The sequence below is a fragment of the Staurois parvus genome, unplaced genomic scaffold (assembly GCF_062004578.1).
Source record: "Staurois parvus isolate SC_StPar_1 unplaced genomic scaffold, SC_StPar_1.0 ptg000264l, whole genome shotgun sequence".
Taxonomy (NCBI): domain Eukaryota; kingdom Metazoa; phylum Chordata; class Amphibia; order Anura; family Ranidae; genus Staurois; species Staurois parvus.
Genome location: NW_028318060.1, coordinates 9,466,522 through 9,489,450, shown reverse-complemented (window position 1 = coordinate 9,489,450; position 22,929 = coordinate 9,466,522). Strand labels below are relative to the sequence as shown.

Below are 22,929 nucleotides of genomic sequence, written 5' to 3'. Positions count from 1 at the left end.
GTGCTAGAATTATTGCACTCACTCTGACATTCACGGCGATACCTCACATGTGGTGTGCAATCGCCGCTTACATATCTGTGCGGGACCAATGTTTTGTTAGTTTGTTTATACTGTGTCTATTTTTTTTATCAACTTTATTGCTATCACATGAACAAAATCCCATGTAATAGCTGGCGCAGTGACAGGTCCTCTTTACCAACAGATCTGGGGTCACTTAGACCCCATATCTCTCCTTTGCCCTCAAAATTATCAGATTAAATCGAGAGAGGTTTTATCAGATGCGTTCACAAGCTGGTAGCGGCCTGTAAACAACAAACCGAAACCAGTAGTGACAAAATACTCATTGCTTTTGGCTTTATAGACCATAGAAATGATTGTGGAACTTTCGTTCATTCCTCATATTTATGGTCAGCCAGTGGAACCGCCAGCTGCAATCCCAGGCTCCCTTGTGGAACTGGGGAAGGGGGACAACTAACCACCACATGTAAGAGTGATCCAGAGGCTATATAGCTGCTTAGATCACTTTTACGTTACAGAGAATCCCCTGCTGAAAAAAAGATACCAGGGCTATGACTGCAGCTGCTCTAATAGAACCTAGAACCACTTAAACCAGAGGACGTCCATTTGGGGCAAGTGATTAATCTGGGCTGGGGAAATGGATAAAGGGACTTTTTATATGTAGGCTATAGCGATTCCCGAAACCTGCACAGGAGGGGTAGCATTTACTGGAATTGATCCCCAGTGTTTTCCTCTTGCAACAGCTGAAAGCTGGCTTCTCCTTCTCTCCCTTCCCTTGGATTTCAGCTGCTGCAGGAGGATCGACCTGCTTCCAGTGCCACTCATCCTCTCTAGGTTCCCTTTCCTTCTACTGCCCGGGCCCCTAATGCCCCCCTCGCAGTTCTGCTGGCTTCCCCTCCTCTCCCGCTGGCTGCTGTGGGGGATCATTTCAGGATGGGGAGCAGGGGAAGTGGCTGGTAAATAAGTAATTTGCTGGCCCCTTCCCTTTCTGAATGAACATGGTGAGTAATCAGTAGTGGTAGAGAGATAGATCTCCACCTCTCAGAGGTTGCCTACCCCTGGGCTCAAGGCTATCCTCCATATTATACTTTTTCTACAATAACTGAACAGTGATTATAAATCGATATTTACCCTTTTTTTTTTTTTTTTTTTTTTTACTGCATATGTTAAATGGAGAAAAAAAAAAGGTTTAACACATTTTGAGGAGGGATGAAATGGGAAAGGAAGCCTCCCTCAAGGACAATTCCAGCTGTAGACCCTCTATCATCACAGTTCTGAACATTATCAGACTGCATGTATCTGTTTGCTAAATTGTAAGCTTAAACATTAGACTGGTACTGCTTATAAAAAGGAAATGAAAAACAAGTACATATAATGTGTGTTAACTACTTACTGACTCCAGCCTCAATGTTCTCTGAAGAGCATGCGGAGGTCATAGACATCCTATGCATCTTATCCAGATGCTTTCAGCTGGACTGGACAATGATCATTTAAAGCTAAACTCCAGTCTTACCTTCTGTCTTGCTCAGCTGTACAGGTTCCTCTTCTGTAATGAAATTACTTACTATGATGTCATTGCATGCTGTACAGAGGACATCCAGTATCATCTATCGCTTTCCTCCCCAGCCTCCTTGTTCCATCCTTTCATGCATTCATTCATTCAGTGAATTTCAGTTCTCTCATTAATGGAGACTCCGTATCATATGTGGGCATTACCTAGACAAGGCTGTATTTGAATGCAGTTTACCCGTTAATGACCACACACTGACATCCACCATCCATGATCAGCCTGTTTTGTATAGAGAAGCACAGATATGTAATGAAAATGGAACCAGTGAATGCAGAATATAAGCAGATTAAACTTCAAATGTAAATATCTCTAGGTTGTATAGTAAGATCAGATATTCAGCTCATTCACATTTATTCATAGAAGCAGATCTATAGACTAGAAAAATCTGTCAATATGAACTGCAGCATCAAAAGTAAAATATTTCTGTCCATGTTTTGTTTTTTTGGGGTTTTTTTTTTTTTTTCTTCCTGCAAAGCTTTCAGAATTCCTGGTGATCCTGCTAGACCAGTCAGTCCTGTTACATCCTTTATTTGAATGAAGATGATCACCTCCCTCTGGGAATAGTGATAGTATTACCGTTCCATTTTTCATGCCTGCACTGACCACAGCAATACACAGCAATGCTGTCCTGCATACATGCCCTTTTATGCAAAAAACACATAAGGCAGGAGGAAAGGGTGCTGGGAAATGTAGTTCCAGCATTTCTCCATGCATTATGTAGGAGGTAACATGCAGTGTAGCATCACCCCTTCTGCAAACAAGATCCAGAACAGGAAAGAAGCCAAAAAATATAGTGTAGTGGCTTATATTTCCCGATCTACTCTATACAACTGACCAAAATCAACCTACTACTAAAAGTCTATCAACACACTGAAAATGTTGTAGACTGCCTTGACCCATTTGGTTTTTTTGATTGAAAGCTGCTTGAAAATGCCTGTAAACTGGTGTATGTATTCTCAGCATTAGTATTGTTCTATGATTGTAATCACTTGTCATTTTTCCTTTTCATCTATAGAACACTGTGGAACAGTGGCAGATCGTCTTCTACATTGCTGCTGCCATTAACCTATTTGGAGCATTGTTCTTCGCAACATTTGCTAGTGGGACAATACAAGACTGGGCTGTGAGGACTAATAAAGCCCAGGGAAGCTGAAAACCAGCACTGACACTTTACATACACAAGATGCCTTGAAATGTCATTCATATGGACATTAGTACTTTATACTCAATATTTGTATTACATTTGAAATTCAGGATGCAGCCTTATGACGTTAAAGGGAAGGTATAGTGTATTTTCGGTAAGCATATGGTTTACCTTAAAGTGACACTATATTGTTTAGTGTCACTTTAGAGTAGTTTTTCCTATGACATTGTTTTTCTTTTTTATATTCATGTTGCTGTATTACATGTAGAGATCTGACATTTACAAAACGAACAGTAAAACAAAGCCATTATATTACACTGTGAAGCAGGGCCTTTGTATGTCATAAGCAAATATGGCTGCCTCATGTATACATGTATGTATGTGTGTGTGTATATATATATATATATATATATATATATATATATATGGAGAGAGTAAGGAAAATAAACATTAACATGTATTGATTCATAATTACCAGTTAATGATAATCAGAATCTACATGTTTCTCTAGAAAAGCCTTGAAATTGCTATACATTCCCTTTTAATAATCCTTTGTGCAATGCAACTATCTCAGGAAGACATGGTTTCAATGAAAGGTGTGGAAACATTTACGTAACGTGAACATGTGTTATGTCAGCATTTCTGCTGGACTTCAGCATTCCACTCTAGTCTTTGTGTGTCTCAGCATTTTCAGATTTATTTATGTGTACAGGAAGGTTCAGTTTTCTGTTACAAAGCACAGCAACTCCAAGTGTGCCATCCTTGCTTATATCTTAAGTGCCTTAGACGTATTTCATGTGCAATCCATCCAGTATGACAGACTTGTTGAATGATTCATTATTATGTGGTGTAAAAGGGAATGTTATCTGTTGTTAGTTATGCAGTTAAAGTCCATAACCATATATAAAAAGCAACCTGATCTCATAAGTTATTCATGTATTGAAACTTTATTTATAATCCACACACGGTTGTGTGTCCATAAAACCAGCCATGTCAAACAATTGTGTGTGGCTAAACGTTATGGGACATAGTAAGAAAGAAATGCACACTTTGGTTTACATCCATATAAGCAAATTTGTATGCAAATATTATATATATTTCTTTCAGGAGGTTGAATAATACCAGATATACAGCCTATATACATAACTTGAAACATACGTTTAATTTTAACAGACAATGAAGGCTATGGGAAAATACCTTGTAAGCAGGTGGAGTGTCTCTAACATAATAGATACCCTAGCTGGGCCAAGTTGTGTGCAGTCTTGGTGAACATGGCAGCTTTATTTGATGACAAAATGGCAGCTTTATTGCAAATGTGGGATTCTCATCCTTTCTAGAAAAAGACCTAATGACCTCACCCCTGCCTAGGTGAGGTTTTTTTTCAAAGTGTGTTTTTGTTTATTTAGGAGGTAGGGGGCTAGCAGTAACCAGAAATTCAGGGAAATTCAGTAAATCTTAACAATTTTCTGGTTCAATGGCCCTTTTTAAAATGGCCTGCACCAAATCAAGGAAAAAAAACCCTTTCAGTGACTTTACCGACGTGACAAATATAGGTAGTTCCTAATCGCCTCACTTTTACAAAGTGGTACTATTAATGCACCAAATTCAATAATAATTAATTCGTTTTGTAGATGACAAAAGTGGAGGTAGTTAAGACTTGCTCTAAGTTGGCGTTCAGAGACTGGCAGAGTGCCTGTCCCTGTACACATTATGTTTGCCATTGCTAGCCAGTCTGTTACTGGTTGTTAAGGAAACTGTCAGCTTCACAGCTGACAGCCTTCTAGCAGCCAGCAATGCTGCAGTGGATAGAGCCTGATGGGGAAGCTGAGACAATAGTTCCCCATCTGATCCCTTCTTTTCTTGTAATTGAAAGCAGGCAGTGGGAGGATTATCTAGCCAATAGCAGGCTGTCTATTCACTAAGGATTGATGTCAATCACAGGGGGAGCAGACCTTCTAAGGAACTAGTGTCTCTGAATCCCCATTCCAACCTTAAATACAAAACTCCCTGCTGCTGTGCTGTCTGTGCAGAGGCCGGAGTCCCTGTATGGACACTCCAGTCTCTATGCACCTCCACACATAGTGCAAGTGACATATTCATGTACCTGTAGACCGGTACATGAATCTGGGGCACATACTGACATTTGTTTTGTGGAGGCACGTCAGAATTCCAAAGAATTTCTTCATATTTGTTGACTTAGCAAACAATCATATAAATACCTTCTTTACTAACATACACTAATACCATAACATGGAACAAACACAATGCACTAGTAAAATATTAATAAAGAGCATTTTGTTCAATTTATATTTAAAATCACAATAAGGTTATCACATACTATTGTCATTGTATGAGTGAACCAAAGTGTGTATTTTGCTGTGTGTCGAATGACATTTATCTGCAGAATACTTTTCTGACTAAACTAATACTAAATGCTTATTGTGAACTTGCTCCTTGTCTAATTGAGTAATAAGAGCAAGTTCTGAATTCTTTTCTAACCAAGCCTTGGTCTGCAATTGTACCACGAGGTGGCAGTGTAATCCTACAGTACATTATAGTGTACCTTTCTGTTCTGCTCTGTAATGGTGTCATTTTGTTCATTAAAAATCTCCACATTCATTTGTACAGTTGCAAATTATTTTTGCTTGAATGTTTTCAGAAAGATGCAGAATGATACCAAAATATAATAAAAATCTCTAAGATAAATGGTGGATTCATTTTTCATGGTGTTCGGAAGAATTTTAATTTAATTGGAAAAAAAAAACCTGGCAAAACAAGACAGTGATTTAATAATAATGTATAGTGTAGTGTTTGTACATATCACCCTGGACTACATAGCAGGTTTCTTGTAGCAGTAATGTCTGGTACACACAGAATTTGTGGTTTTTTTTTTTTTACTTTTGGTTCAACTATCAGGCTAAAAGAAAAAAAAAAAAAACTCCACAGATTCCTTCATCTACATAAGTGAGGCGGATGCAGGAATCCTCCCCACTGTGCTATTGTATTCTGACAGTGGGCACTCCCCAAAATCAATACACTGATCAGCTCTGCAGCTGATTGGCATCAAGCCACTGATCAAAGAAATTTTTTCCAGCAGGACCATTCGGCAGAAGCCAGTCTAAATGATCAGCTTTGTTCAAAACAGGAGAGCTACACACAGATTGAAAATCAGCCAGTCCATGCTGAACCATCCAATTTTCAATCATGTGTACCCAGCTTTAGGCCTAAACCGCTGAGAGATGATGAAGAAAATGTAATACTTACCTTACTGCCCACCCTGTTAGACTCCCTCCATCTTTTCTATAAAGCTCTCTGGACCACAATGATATCAGTAGCCCTGCATCTTACACTGAGGGGCCCATCTGCAAGCCAGAGCAAAGGAGATCACTGAATTAACCCCTCTAGTGTAGGAGGTCCCACTGAGAGGGTATTTTTTTTTTTTTATTTGAATCCTGAAGATGGGTTTTCAAGTATAGCCAACATTTCTTTTTAATTTTTATAATTTATTTTCTTAGCTTTGGTTAGAGTAGGGTAGAACTGTCAAGTTTTACTGCTTTTCGGGACTCCATTGGATAGATTTCCGCTCCTTTCCTGTCCCGAGGGCAAACTTTTTACCAGACAAAGTAAAGGGCTGTGTCAGGGATCGTGGCGCCTCCTCGTCCGGCGCACGCGCACTGGCGACGGCTCACGCCGGGACACAAGCACCAGGTCCCGGCGGGCCGCGGATGACAGGACGCCGCGCATGCGCAGTAGGAGCCGCAGGCGCACCTCGGGCGGCCAATGACAGCCCAGGGGCCCGTCCTGGACGGCCAATGACAGTGCAGGGCGCAATATTTAAAGATGCCCTGCACTGTCACTAATTGCCGCAAGGTCTATCTGTGATCCTGAGTTCCTGTACCTGCATTTTGACCCTGATTGACCCTGACTACGCTGCCTTCTCCTGTGCTTTGACCCGGATTGTCCTGACTACGCTGCCTTCTCCTGCAATTGACTTGGATTGCCCTGACTACTCTGCCTTCTCCTCTCCTGATCCTCTGCTTGTTTGACCTATCTGCGGACTGACTTATCCTGCTGACCCTGCGTGTGACCTGACTACTCTTGCTTGCCGATTCTGTACCTCGCTTACCCCACGGGACCTCTGCTCGTGACCCATCCTGCTAGGTCCCGCCGTCGTCCTCACATCTGGCTCTCCCGGTACCTATATATCCCCGGAGGTTGCCTCTGCCACTGGTAGGCCTGCTCGGAGGTCGTGACCTGGCCCTGGTCTGTTACAAGTCCATCCCACCCATCAGGGGCCATGGTGAAAGCACAGACCGGGACTTAGATTCCACGCTTTGGGTAGGTCTGTCCAGTGGGCTGTCAGAGGCACCACCTGGCGGATCATAACAGGCTGCTTTTATTTTTATTTAAGTAGAGGGACTGCTAGAACCCCGTCACCATTTTTATCGCTGCCCCAGAACAGATAGAAAAAAATCTCTCTAAAGATGACCATATTTGGATCAAAATTTGGCCTGTTGAACAGGGACGTGATGAATTTCGATCCATGTGTGGCCACTGCCATTCAACAGACAATCGATCGACTTCTGTTGAATGGACCTGTTGAAAAAACATTGAACTATGTATTCTGACAGAGGTGGAATCCTCCCCCAACTGTCAGAATACAGTGTCACAGCATTGAATGTGTGGGTGGGGGCATCGGTTCAATAGCTGGCTGAACAAACAAAAACTGAGCCATGTATGGCCAGCTAGCTAAACAGTAGGATCAGTAAAACATGCCAGGTTTCTTTTTTTATTGTTATAGCTTTTATTAGTTTTAATTAACATACATTATTCAACAATACAGCAACAATACAACCACCACAACCCTCAATTAACCTCATTCCTTCCTTTACCGCAGACTTCCTCTTCTCTTTCATCTAACTTCTTCCCCTTCTCCTTTCTCTTTCATTCACATTCCTTTCAGTTCTGCATAATTCTTAGTTTTATAAATTTTCCATTCCTCCCACGTTTTTCTAAATTCTTTGGTTTTATCTTCTCCAATATGATAAAGTTCCTCCATCCTATACACATATTTCACTCTGCTAAACCAATCTTTTATTTTAGGGGTTTCCCTACTCAAAATTGCCAAAATATGCCAAAATTTTGGAATCAACCCTTTAGCTGCATTTATTAAGTGAAATATTAATGTATTCTTATATTGTTTCACCATGAAGTCTCCTTTATGAAATATACACATCCAATGGTTATTTGGTATTCTTGTTCCTGTTATCACCTGAATTTGTTGAATTATTCCTTTCCAAAACTCTTGGCTATTAGGGCAATCTCACCATATATGTGCCATGGTTCCTTCAAACCCACATCCCCTCCAACATAGCAGTGAATTTTGTGATCATTGTTTGTGCTACATTCAGTGTACAGTACCATCTTACTAGACATTTATCCCTGGTTCACATATATGCAGCCGTGCGGGCCACGTTTTGCGTGGGCACAAGAGCCCTTTCGTTTGAATGCACTCCCGTGACATGCAGACAAGAAGTCCCTGAACTTCTAAAAAATGCAGCCCGCACGGGAACCTCTGTTCCCATTACGGTTGAGTTTTCCAGTGCGGGCGGCGTGCCATTAGAATTAATGGCACCCTCCTACAGGTCCGCATTTCTCTGCAGGTGGTGCGGCAGCACGGATTTTCGTGCGGATCCGCAGCGGCACCACCCACACAGATGTGAACCTAGCCTTGTAGTTCATCTTTACTATATTCAGATTTATAGCACTGTGGGCCAATCTAAATATTTTCTTATCATATGCTCCTCTAGTTTTGCTCCACGCTGTTTTTCCCATTTCTCAAGGTACAGCAGACAGACAGCTCCTGCAATATTAGTAAGAATCTTATAAATACAAGGTTATATGTTTACATTTCATCTCCTGACTAAACAATCGTTCCAGAGGATACATACTGTCCACAGTCCTTTAATGGTTGCAGAAGAGCTGATACAAAATGCCTCCATTGGTGGTACCGCCACACATCTAACCTAAAAAACAAATCCCTCTTATCTTTTAATTCTAAAAAAGAAAGCAACTCCCCCTTTTCCGTGATATCCTTTAAACATGCATTTTTATTTTTTTATCCAGTTACCTGCAACATCTTCCTTCCCTCGCGGGAAAAAGATGTGTTCCCTCCAGTGGAATTAATAGCGAATTATATTCCCATCCCATTCTCTTAAAACATTCCATGTTAAAATAGTTATGTTTTCCGAAAAAGTTTGGTATTGTTGTGGAAGCCATATTATCTTATCTAACTGTGACCCACTTAGTGTATTTTCTATTTTTACCCATATCTTCTCTGGTGTATTGTAAATCCACTCAATCATTTGTGAAAGCAGTACAGCGAGATAACACCTCTTAAAATCCTGCATGCCTAAACCACCATTAACCTTATCTCTACATAATACTTCAAAACTAACCCTTGGTTTTTTTATTTGACCAAATTAATTTACTTATTTTTCTTATGGTCTTAAAAAAGGACTCTGGTAAATATATTGGAAGCATATGAAACCTATACAGGATTTTTGGAACTATAACCATTTTTATTAGAGATGAGCGAATCGAAGTAGGCGAAGTGGAATTCGTTTTGAATATTAGAAAAATATTAGAAAAATTAGCATACTTCGGATGCGCAAATCAAAATTTATCCTAAAATGGCGGCGACATGTGCGGCGACGGAGCGGGGATGTCTGGGAAGGCGCGCAGACAAGGCACGCTGACCCATAATGCATTCATTCATGACATGTGATCGCATTAGCCAATCAGCAGCCAGCCAGCACTGTGTAATGGTCGAGCTATAAATGGCGGCCATTTTAGAATTCTCCATTTGCCTCCAGTCATTCAAGAGAGGCAGACCTGGCTGTATTGAGGGAGAGAGTTAGGGCCACAGAAACGTTACTTAGGGCCACAGAAACGTTACTTAGGGACACAGAAACGTTACTCAGGGACAGACACTGAATTGTTACTCAGGGACAGACACAGAATTGTTACTGAGGGACACAGAATTGTTACTGAGGGACAGACACAGAATTGTTACTCAGGGACAGACACAGAATTGTTACTCAGGGACACAGAATTGTTACTCAGGGACACAGAATTGTTACTCAGGGAGAGACACAGAATTGTTACTCAGGGACAGACACAGAATTGTTACTGAGGGACACAGAATTGTTACTCAGGGACAGACACAGAATTGTTACTCAGGGACAGACACAGAATTGTTACTCAGGGACAGACACAGAATTGTTACTCAGGGACAGACACAGAATTGTTACTCAGGGACAGACACAGAATTGTTACTGAGGGACACAGAATTGTTACTCAGGGACAGACACAGAATTGTTACTCAGGGACAGACACAGAATTGTTACTCAGGGACACAGAATTGTTACTCAGGGACACAGAATTGTTACTCAGGGACAGACACAGAATTGTTACTGAGGGACACAGAATTGTTACTGAGGGACACAGAATTGTTACTCAGGGACACAGAATTGTTACTGAGGGACACAGAATTGTTACTCAGGGACACAGAACTGTTACTCAGGGACAGACACAGAATTGTTACTGAGGGACACAGAATTGTTACTGAGGGACACAGAATTGTTACTCAGGGACAGACACAGAATTGTTACTGAGGGACACAGAACTGTTACTGAGGGACACAGAATTGTTACTCAGGGACAGACACAGAATTGTTACTCAGGGACAGACACAGAATTGTTACTGAGGGACACAGAATTGTTACTGAGGGACACAGAATTGTTACTCAGGGACAGACACATAATTGTTACTGAGGGACACAGAATTGTTACTGAGGGACACAGAATTGTTACTGAGGGACACAGAATTCTTACTCAGGGACACAGAACTGTTACTCAGGGACAGACACAGAATTGTTACTGAGGGACACAGAATTGTTACTGAGGGACACAGAATTGTTACTCAGGGACAGACACAGAATTGTTACTGAGGGACACAGAATTGTTACTCAGGGACAGACACAGAATTGTTACTGAGGGACACAGAATTGTTACTGAGGGACAGACACAGAATTGTTACTCAGGGACAGACACAGAATTGTTACTGAGGGACACAGAATTGTTACTGAGGGACACAGAATTGTTACTGAGGGACACAGAATTGTTACTCAGGGACACAGAATTGTTACTCAGGGACAGACAGAATTGTTACTGAGGGACACAGAATTGTTACTGAGGGACACAGAATTGTTACTGAGGGACACAGAATTGTTACTCATGGACACAGAATTGTTACTCATGGACACAGAATTGTTACTCAGGGACACAATTGTTACTCAGGGACACAGAATTGTTACTCAGGGACAGACACAGAATTGTTACTGAGGGACACAGAATTGTTACTGAGGGATAGACACAGAATTGTTACTCAGGGACAGACACAGAATTGTTACTGAGGGACACAGAATTGTTACTGAGGGACACAGAATTGTTACTGAGGGACACAGAATTGTTACTGAGGGACACAGAATTGTTACTGAGGGACACATAATTGTTACTCAGGGACAGACACAGAATTGTTACTCAGGGACAGACACAGAATTGTTACTGAGGGACACAGAATTGTTACTGAGAGACACAGAATTGTTACTCAGGGACACAGAACTGTTACTCAGGGACACAGAACTGTTACTCAGGGACAGACACAGAATTGTTACTGAGGGACACAGAATTGTTACTGAGGGACAGACACAGAATTGTTACTGAGGGACAGACACAGAATTGTTACTGAGGGACACAGAATTGTTACTGAGGGACACAGAATTGTTACTGAGGGACAGACACATAATTGTTACTGAGGGACAGACACATAATTGTTACTGAGGGACACAGAATTGTTACTGAGGGACACAGAATTGTTACTCAGGGACAGACACATAATTGTTACTGAGGGACACAGAATTGTTACTCAGGGACACAGAATTGTTACTGAGGGACACAGAATTGTTACTGAGGGACACATAATTGTTACTGAGGGACACAGAATTGTCACTCAGGGACACAGAATTGTCACTCAGGGACAGACACAGAATTGTTACTCAGGGACAGACACAGAATTGTTACTGAGGGACACAGAATTGTTACTGAGGGACACAGAATTGTTACTGAGGGACACAGAATTGTTACTGAGGGACACAGAATTGTTACTGAGGGACACAGAATTGTTACTCAGGGACACAGAATTGTTACTCAGGGACAGACACAGAATTGTTACTGAGGGACACAGAATTGTTACTGAGGGACACAGAATTGTTACTCAGGGACACAGAATCGTTACTGAGGGACACAGAATCGTTACTCAGGGACAGACACAGAATTGTTACTGAGGGACACAGAATTGTTACTCAGGGACAGACACAGAATTGTTACTCAGGGACAGACACAGAATTGTTACTGAGGGACACAGAATTGTTACTGAGGGACACAGAAGTGTTACTCAGGGACACAGAAGTGTTACTCAGGGACACAGAATTGTTACTCAGGGACAGACACAGAATTGTTACTCAGGGACACAGAATTGTTACTCAGGGACACATAATCGTTGAATTAAAGAGTATGTCAGACAACATGCAGAGGAGTGGCAGAGGAGGCAATGTTTTAGGAGCGAGCAGACGTGGCAGCAGAGGAAGGGGTCGAGGCAGCACTAGTCGCAGCCAGAGGCCATTGCTCCCGGTGTCATCCAGCGGTCGTGTCTCCACCGACAACCCTGCCGTCATCGATTGGTTGGCTCGGTCGTCTTCCTCTTCCCAGGTCACCTCTGACACCTACAGCCAACGGTCGGTGGGTACGTCAGACACAACCGTTAGTTGGCATGGCCCGGGAGCAAGCCCACTGAAATCACGTGTCCTCTACCTGCCCCTGTCCTTTGGTGTTCCCTCACGAAGTGAAGTATCGCATGCTGTGGGCTCAGCCCCACTGTACAGTGAGGAAGAGCTAACAGAGGGCGGTCAGGAACGGGGGGAGACATCCGCCTCTTCAGCAGCCAGGCGAAGAAGTACTGGCGAGGAGAGTGGCTCGGTAGCCGGTCTAGAGACGGGTCTGTCTCCTGACCCACACGCAGCCGAGGGAGCTAGTAGTGAGGCGGAGACCCTAATTGATGATGAGGAGGCTGATCGCACTTGGCAGCCTCGTCATCATCAGGCAATTTCTTCCGCATCATCAGGAGAAGAGGGTGCCAGCTTGGCAGCGAGCAAAACAGTCGGTGGGTTGGCCAGGAGGCAGCAGGGTCGCAGCAGTGTCAGTAGAGGCAAACGGCCACGGAGTAGAGCACCAGATCCACTGCAGCCTACCACCACGGCCAGTAGTGGTGCCGGTGTGCACGGAGGAAGTAGCAGTCAGCCAGTGAGGAGTAGCGGGGGCAAAGTTTCCTACTCGGCGGTGTGGCAATTTTTCCTCAAGCCGCCCGAGGAAGTAAACGTAGCCGTATGTCGACTATGTGGCCAGAAAGTCAAGCGTGGCCAGGGGGCCCATGTTGGGACTACAGCGTTGCGTCAGCATATGCAGCGTCGCCATTTGGTGGCCTGGAAAAACCGTTATAAAGATACGGCGGTTCTGCCTGCCCCAGCCCCCGCTCCATCACCCGCTCCGTTACTTGCTCCGTCACCCGACGTCAATCGCCCTCTATCAGCCAGTCAAGGCTCCAACACCTCTGCTGTGGGGAGTTGTCGCTCGTTGGCATCTTCCGCTCGTTCAGATGCTCCTTCTCCTGCTACTCCTCTTCACGGATTCCGTCAGCAGTCTTTCTTGGAATCCGTTTCCAAGAGACAACAGTTTGCGAGCACGCACCCGACGGTGCAAAAGCTGAACGTCCTCCTGTCCAAGTTGCTGGTGCTGCAGTCCCTCCCTTTCCAACTGGTGGACTCAGCACCTTTCCGAGAAATGATGGCTTGTGCCGCGCCGCGGTGGAGAGTGCTAAGCCGGCATTTCTTCGCCAAAAAGGCAGTGCCAGCCCTGCATTCACATGTAGAAGAGATGGTGGGCCAGTCTTTGAGCATGTCGGTCTCTGCCAAAGTGCACGGCAGCGCCGACGTGTGGAGCTGTAACTACAGTCAGGGACAGTACATGTCATTTACGGCCCACTGGGTGAACGTGGTGCCGGCACAGCCGCACCAGCAACTTGGACAGGTCACGACGCTTTTGCCTCCACGTTTGCACGTCCTTGGTCCAGCAAACATGTCCGCCTCTACCACCTCTTCTTCCGCCGTGTCCTCAGCCGCCACCCCCGTGCAGAGTCCCATTACCCGACCGGCATATCACATGTGCAGGGCGCAACGGTGTCACGCTGTGCTGCACCTGGTATGCCTTGGCGAACGTAGTCACACAGGGGAGGAACTTCTGAGTGTAATGAACAGAGAAATCGACAGATGGCTGTCTCCGCGCAAACTGAAAATCGGAACCATGTTGACCGACAACGGAAAGAACATGGTGTCTGCTCTGCGTCAAGGAAGGTTGTGCCATGCATGGCTCACGTGTTCAATCTGGTTGTCAAGCGGTTCCTAAAATCCACCATCCCACTGCAAGACATCCTTAAAATGTCACGTAAACTTTGCATGCATTTCAGCCATTCCTACACCGCAAAGCACACCCTCCTTGAGCTGCAGCGGCAGAACGGAATTCCACAGCATCGCCTGATCTGCGACGTTGCAACAAGGTGGAATTCAACCCTACACATGTTAGACCGCCTTTACGAGCAGCGAAAGGCCATCACCGATTTCCTGATGTTACAAGCGGATAAAGGTACTTCCCTGTGTAACTTCGATGTCAGCCATTGGCAGCTCATGTGTGACACCTGCCGCTTGCTCAGGCCCTTTGAGGAGGCCACGCTATTCGTGAGTCGGCAGGATTATGGGATGAACGACGTCATTCCTCTGTTGCACGTCCTGGAACAAATGCTGTTAACAATGGCTGGTCAGGGTGCGGTAGACGTGGCGCACAGATCTCAACGCCACATGACCCCTGTGGGGGCAGGACAGGAAGAAGAGGAGGAGGTAGAGGAGGACATTGGTGCTCAGGAATTATTGAGTGAAATGGGTGGTTTTTCCACTCAGCGGACAGGAGTGGAGGAGCAGGAGCATCTGGTAGAGGAGGAGGAGACAGAGGACCCAGACGCACCGTGGCAGTATGCTGTGGAGATGGAGGCAGGGAGTCCCTCGCATTCCTTGGCACAAATGGCCCATAGCATGCTCGGTTGCTTGCGTAGCGACAGCCGAATAATAACCATCAGACAGAGGGATGACTTTTGGCTGTCCACCTTGTTGGACCCTCGCTACCGTTCCAAAATGGTGGCCTTTTTCACACCTGCTGAGAGGGAGGCCAAAATTACGTACTATAAAAACCACCTATGTAGTCAGTTGGTCTTTGCCTTTCTGCGCCAACGTCCATCCTCAGACACTGTGGGCCCTGTGCGCTCGCGTTCCGCTGCCATGGCAGCAGGGGAGGGGTGGGGTGGTAGGAGCAGTGGCAGCTCCACCAGCAGCGGCTGCCTCAGTCTGCAGTCGATGATGAGTAGCTTTCTTCACCAGCGCAGTGAGGAAACTACTAACCAGCCGCAGCAGCAGCATCAGGTGGACCTGGAGCAGGAGCTCAAACAACAGGCTTGGGCCTACTTGGACAGCACCCTGCCAACCGAGGTAGACAATCCCCTTGACTACTGGGCAACGAAACTTGACCTTTGGCCCCAACTAGCTGAATTTGCCCTTGAAAGGCTGTCATGCCCGGCCAGTAGCGTGGCATCGGAGCGCGTGTTTAGTGCGGCAGGAGGTATTGTAACTCCGCGGAGGACACGACTGTCCACCCAAAGTGTGGAGAGACTCACGTTTGTGAAAATGAATCAGGCGTGGATTAGTCTGGATTTCAAACCACCAGTTCCTGACACAACTGACTAAATCCGCCATGAATCATGCCCCTGCCATGTGCCACTTTCAGGTCTCCTCACACTGCTGCTGGGTTCCATTTTGTCATAGGGTGCTGGCAGATTACGGGCCTCCCATTGCTGCTGCCAGGCCTGTAATCTGCCATGGGCCCCCGTACTGCCTCCTCATGCTGCTGCCAGGTCCACAGTGTCTCATGGGTCCCTGTACGGCCTCCCATTGCTGCTGTCTCCATCGCCACACTCTGCCATGTGCCACTTTCAGGTCTCCTCACACTCCTGCTGGGTTCCATTTTGTCATAGGATGCTGGCAGATGACGGGCCTCCCATAGCTGCTGCCAGGCCCCTAATCTGCCATGGGCCCCTGTACCGCATCCTCATGCTGCTGCCAGGTCCACAGTGTCTCATGGGTCCCTGTACGGCCTCCCATTGCTGCTGTCTCCATCGCCACACTCTGCCATGTGCCACTTTCAGGTCTCCTCATACTCCTGCTGGGTTCCATTTTGTCATAGGATGCTGGCAGATTACGGGCCTCCCATAGCTGCTGCCAGGCCCCTAATCTGCCATGGGCCCCTGTACCGCCTCCTCATGCTGCTGCCAGGTCCACAGTGTCTCATGGGTCCCTGTACGGCCTCCCATTGCTGCTGTCTCCATCGCCACACTCTGCCATGTGCCACTTTCAGGTCTTCTCACACTCCTGCTGGGTTCCATTTTGTCATAGATTGCTGGCAGATTACGGGCGTCTCCCATAGCTGCTGCCAGGCCCCTAATCTGCCATGGGCCCCTGTACCGCCTCCTCATGCTGCTGCCAGGTCCAGTGTCTCATGGGTCCCTGTACCGCCTCCCATTGCTGCTGTCTCCATCGCCACACTCTGCCATGTGCCACTTTCAGGTCTCCTCACACTCCTGCTGGGATCCATTTTGTCATAGGTTGCTGGCAGATTACGGGCGTCTCCCATTGCTGCTGCCAGGCCCCTAATCTGCCATGGGCCCCCGTACCGCCTCCTCATGCTGCTGCCAGGTCCACAGTGTCTCATGGGTCCCTGTACGGCCTCCCATTGCTGCTGTCTCCATCCCCACACTCTGCCATGTGCCACTTTAAGGTCTCCTCACACTCCTGCTGGGTTCCATTTTGTCATAGGATGCTGGCAGATTACGGGCCTCCCATAGCTGCTGCCAGGCCCCTAATCTGCCATGGGCCCCTGTACCGCCTCCTCATGCTGCTGCCAGGTCCACAGTGTCTCATGGGTCCCTGTACCGCCTCCCATTGCTGCTGTCTCCATCGCCACACTCTGCCATGTGCCACTTTCAGGTCTCCTCACACTGCTTCTGGGTTCCATTTTGTCATAGGTTGCTGGCAGATTACGGGCGTCTCCCATTGCTGCTGCCAGGCCTGTAATCTGCCATGGGCCCCCGTACCGCCTCCTCATGCTGCTGCCAGGTCCACAGTGTCTCATGGGTCCCTGTACGGCCTCCCATTGCTGCTGTCTCCATCGCCACACTCTGCCATGTGCCACTTTCAGGTCTCCTCACACTCCTGCTGGGTTCCATTTTGTCATAGGATGCTGGCAGATTACGGGCCTCCCATAGCTGCTGCCAGGCCCATAATCTGCCATGGGCCCCTGTACCGCCTCCTCATGCTGCTGCCAGGTCCACAGTGTCTCATGGGTCCCTGTACGGCCTCCCATTGCTGCTGTCTCCATCGCCACACTCTGCCATGTGCCACTTTCAGGTCTCCTCACACTCCTGCTGGGTTCCATTTTGTCATAGGATGCTGGCAGATTACGGGCCTCCCATAGCTGCTGCCAGGCCCCTAATCTGCCATGGGACCCCGTACCGCCTCCTCATGCTGCTGCCAGGTCCACAGTGTCTCATGGGTCCCTGTACCGCCTCCCATTGCTGCTGTCTCCATCGCCACACTCTGCCATGTGCCACTTTCAGGTCTCCTCACACTCCTGCTGGGTTCCATTTTGTCATAGGTTGCTGGCAGATTACGGGCGTCTCCCATTGCTGCTGCCAGGCCCCTAATCTGCCATGGGCCCCTGTACCGCCTCCTCATGCTGCTGCCAGGTCCACAGTGTCTCATGGGTCCCTGTACGGCCTCCCATTGCTGCTGTCTCCATCGCCACACTCTGCCATGTGCCACTTTCAGGTCTCCTCACACTCCTGCTGGGTTCCATTTTGTCATAGGTTGCTGGCAGATTACGGGCGTCTCCCATTGCTGCTGCCAGGCCCCTAATCTGCCATGGGCCCCCGTACCGCCTCCTCATGCTGCTGCCAGGTCCACAGTGTCTCATGGGTCCCTGTACCGTCTCCCATTGCTGCTGTCTCCATCGCCACACTCTGCCATGTGCCACTTTCTGGTCTCCTCACACTCCTGCTGGGTTCCATTTTGTCATAGGTTGCTGGCAGATTACGGGCCTCCCATAGCTGCTGCCAGGCCCCTACTCTGCCATGGGCCCCTGTACCGCCTCCTCATGCTGCTGCCAGGTCCACAGTGTCTCATGGGTCCCTGTACGGCCTCCCATTGCTGCTGTCTCCATCGCCACACTCTGCCATGTGCCACTTTCAGGTCTCCTCACACTCCTGCTGGGTTCCATTTTGTCATAGGTTGCTGGCAGATTACGGGCGTCTCCCATAGCTGCTGCCAGGCCCCTTATCTGCCATGGGCCCCCGTACCGCCTCCTCATGCTGCTGCCAGGTCCACAGTGTCTCATGGGTCCCTGTACCGCCTCCCATTGCTGCTGTCTCCATCGCCACACTCTGCCATGTGCCACTTTCAGGTCTCCTCACACTCCTGCTGGGTTCCATTTTGTCATAGGATGCTGGCAGATTACAGGCCTCCCATAGCTGCTGCCAGGCCCCTAATCTGCCATGGGCCCCTGTACTGCCTCCTCATGCTGCTGCCAGGTCCACAGTGTCTCATGGGTCCCTGTACGGCCTCCCATTGCTGCTGTCTCCATCGCCACACTCTGCCATGTGCCACTTTCAGGTCTCCTCACACTCCTGCTGGGTTCCATTTTGTCATAGGTTGCTGGCAGATTACGGGCGTCTCCCATTGCTGCTGCCAGGCCCCTAATCTGCCATGGGCCCCCGTACCGCCTCCTCATGCTTCTGCCAGGTCCACAGTGTCTCATGGGTCCCTGTACCGCCTCCCATTGCTGCTGTCTCCATCGCCACACTCTGCCATGTGCCACTTTCAGGTCTCCTCACACTCCTGCTGGGTTCCATTTTGTCATAGGGTGCTGTATGGCCTCCCATTGCTGCTGCCAGGCCCGTAATCTGCCATGGGCCCCCGTACCGCCTCCTCATGCTGCTGCCAGGTCCACAGTGTCTCATGGGTCCCTGTACGGCCTCCCATTGCTGCTGTCTCCATCGCCACACTCTGCCATGTGCCACTTTCAGGTCTCCTCACACTCCTGCTGGGTTCCATTTTGTCATAGGATGCTGGCAGATTACGGGCGTCTCCCATTGCTGCTGCCAGGCCCCTAATCTGCCATGGGCCCCCGTACCGCCTCCTCATGCTGCTGCCAGGTCCACAGTGTCTCATGGGTCCCTGTACCGCCTCCCATTGCTGCTGTCTCCATCGCCACACTCTGCCATGTGCCACTTTCAGGTCTCCTCACACTGCTGCTGGGTTCCATTTTGTCATAGGATGCTGGCAGATTACGAGCCTCCCATAGCTGCTGCCAGGCCCCTAATCTGCCATGGGCCCCTGTACCGCCTCCTCATGCTGCTGCCAGGTCCACAGTGTGTCATGCCATGTGCCACTTTCAGGTCTCCTCACACTGCTGGTGTGTTCCATTTTGTCATAGAGTGCTGGCAGATTACGGGCCTCCCATTGCTGCTGCCAGGCCCCTAATCTGCCATGGGCCCCTGTACCGCCTCCTCATGCTGCTGCCAGGTCCACAGTGTCTCATGGGTCCCTGTACGGCCTCCCATTGCTGCTGTCTCCATCGCCACACTCTGCCATGTGCCACTTTCAGGTCTCCTCACACTGCTGCTGGGTTCCATTTTGTCATAGGGTGCTGTATGGCCTCCCATTGCTGCTGCCAGGCCCGTAATCTGCCATGGGCCCCCGTACCGACTCCTCATGCTGCTGCCAGGCCCGTAATCTGTCATGGGCCCCTGTTGTCGCTTGTTGGCATATTCCGCTCGTTCAGATGCTCCTTCTCCTGCTACTCCTCTTCACGGATTCCGTCAGCAGTCTTTCTTGGAATCCGTTTCCAAGAGACAACAGTTTGCGAGCACACACCCGACGGTGCAGAAGCTGAACATCCTCCTGTCCAAGTTGCTGCTGCCAGGCTCGTAATCTGTCATGCGCCCCTGTACCGCCTCCTCATGCTGCTGCCAGGTCCAGAGTGTGTCATGGGCCCCCATACCGACTCCTCATGCTGCTGCCAGGCCCGTAATCTGTCATGGGCCCCTGTACCGCCTCCTCATGCTGCTGCCAGGTCCACAGTGTGTCATGGGTCCCTGTACGGCCTCCCATTGCTGTTCCCAGGCCCGTAATCTGCCATGGTCCCCCGTACCAACTCCTCATGCTGCTGCCAGGCCCGTAATCTGTCATGGGCCCCTGTACCGCCTCCTCATGCTGCTGCCAGGTCCACAGTGTGTCATGGGTCCCTGTACGGCCTCCCATTGCTGCTGTCTCCATCGCCACACTCTGCCATGTGCCACTTTCAGGTCTCCTCACACTGCTGGTGGGTTCCATTTTGTCATAGGGTGCTGTACGGCCTCCCATTGCTGCTGCCAGGCCCGTAATCTGCCATGGGCCCCCGTACCGACTCCTCATGCTGCTGCCAGGCCCGTAATCTGTCATGCGCCCCTGTACCGCCTCCTCATGCTGCTGCCAGGTCCAGAGTGTGTCATGGGCCCCCGTACCGACTCCTCATGCTGCTGCCAGGCCCATAATCTGTCATGGGCCCCTCTACCGCCTCCTCATGCTGCTGCCAGGTCCAGAGTGTGTCATGGGTCCCTGTACGGCCTCCCATTGCTGCTGCCAGGCCCGTAATCTGCCATGGGCCCCCGTACCGACTCCTCATGCTGCTGCCAGGCCCGTAATCTGTCATGGGCCCCTGTACCGCCTCCTCATGCTGCTGCCAGGTCCACAGTGTGTCATGGGTCCCTGTACGGCCTCCCATTGCTGCTGTCTCCATCGCCACACTCTGCCATGTGCCACTTTCAGGTCTCCTCACACTGCTGGTGGGTTCCATTTTGTCATAGGGTGCTGTATGGCCTCCCATTGCTGCTGCCTCCACCGCCACACTGTGGCTCCACACTCTGGTTTTGGCCCCGTGACTGCCCAAATGAGTGAAGTGTGCGGTGATTCTAAGATCGACGGCACTCATCTGCATGTCATACTGACTGACAGTATTATTTCTCTTCCCCAGCAGACTCCAAGGGCATTTAAATTAAAGGTACAGTGTTCTGCACTAATATAAAGGCTCTCTGAAGCTTAGAAACACCCTTTTATAAGTTAAATTCGCAGCGAATATATTCGACTCGAATCGAAATTTTTTCACAAATTCGCCGAATCAGTCGAATCGAATTTTTGAATAATTCGCTCATCTCTAATTTTTATAATATTTATGCGGCCCAACCATGAGAGTACCCATACAGTCAGTTTCCTCAATTCTTCCTTAACTTCATTTACAAGTGAGACATAGTTTATTTGGTAGAGATTTTTTCCAAGAGGGAGTGAGCTTTACTCCTAAATAATGTATTTCTCTTTTCTCTCTAAACAGGCTTCCTGCAAGTTCTGTGTTTCTAACTTTGAGACTGAAATATTCAATATCTCTGATTTTGAGGGATTGATCTTCAAATGTGACAGTTCGCCATAGTATTTTAAAATTTTCATTAGATTGGGTAACGTTACTCTAAGGTTCCTGACATAGAATAACATGTCATGTGCTTAAGCCACAACCTTATGTTCTTCCTTCCCAATCATAACTCCTTTTTATCTAAAGACTTTTGAATGGTCACCAGAAGTGGTTCCAGTGAGATAACAAAAAGTAGTGGTGACCAAGGGCAACCCTGCCTAGTCCCCTTTATACATTTTGAAGAATTGTGATAATGAACCATTAACCTTCACTGCGGCTGAAGAAAAGTTATACAATTTATTTATCCACTGCATCATCTTATATCCAATACCCAATGCTTCTTGTGTGCTCATCATGAACCCCCAATCTACCCTGGCAAAGGCTTTTTCCGGATCGATCAACACCACACCCCTCTCTTTCTTACTTTTTTGCAAAAGGAGCAATGATCTAAATCCAATGATCTAATTCCCTCCCTCCCTCCCTGGTACAAATCCTACTTGATCCATATGTATCCAATCCGCCATCAGATCCTTCATCCTGTTTGCTAAAACCTTTGCAAATTGTTTTGTATCTATATTTAAGAGTGATATTGGCCTATAACTAGATCATTGGGAGGGGTCCTTTCCCTCCTTCGGTATAACTGTGATTTTTGCCTGCAGAGACTCCTCCCTCATATCCATCCCTTCTCCCAATGCATTCATATATCTACATAATTTGGACATAAGCTGTTTTTGAAACTTCAAGTAATATCTCAGCATAAAACCATCTGGTCCCGAGCTTTTTCCTGTTGCTGTACTTCTCAATACCTTACTTATTTCTTCATGGGAGATTAATTTTTCTAATGCTAACAATCTCTCTTCCTCTATCCTGGGAAATCCCGCTTCTTTTAAATATTGCCTCTTTCTTTCTCTTTCCCCCTCTGATTCTTTCGGGTTACTGGGTTTTAAATCATATAATTTACTATAATATTTTTGGAACGTTTTAGCTATATGAGTGGTTGAATAAACCATTTATCTTTTATTTTCTCTATCCTTTATTTCCTCTCTCTTACTCTTCTCATTAGATATTTTCCTGGTTTATTTCCCCACTGATACCTTTCTTGACCCACTCTATTGAAAACTCTTCTAGTATCTTGTTTCATGATGTCTTTCATTTCCTCTCTCTTCAAAATTATCTTCTGTTGCGGCCCTACATCTATTTTCTTTTTATGTAGTTGCAAACTAAAGAATTATATGATTTAGAACAATTTTATTTTCTTCTCCCTTTCTTTCTTTTTTGAGCTCCTGTCAAGATCAAAATGCCACTGATATACACCTTATGAGCTTTCCAGATTGTCGGTAGAGATATCCCTTCCGTTTCGTTCACCTTAAAGAATTGCTCTATCTCCCTAATCTTATCTCCACCTCTGGGTCTTGAATTCGTGTTTC

General features: G+C 47.3%; 1 protein-coding gene across 1 annotated transcript in view; it reads left to right on the top strand.

Annotated features, from left to right (window-relative positions):
• SLC17A5 (solute carrier family 17 member 5) overlaps positions 1-5,438 on the top strand; it is a 71,047-nt gene extending 65,609 nt beyond the window's left edge. Inside the window, exon 11 of the mRNA XM_089681382.1 lies at positions 2,604-5,438. Coding sequence (XP_089537508.1) covers positions 2,604-2,741 — 138 coding nt within the window. The 3' untranslated portion in view covers positions 2,742-5,438. The remainder of the gene's footprint in view (positions 1-2,603) is intronic.
• Positions 5,439-22,929: the final 17,491 nt, after the last annotated feature.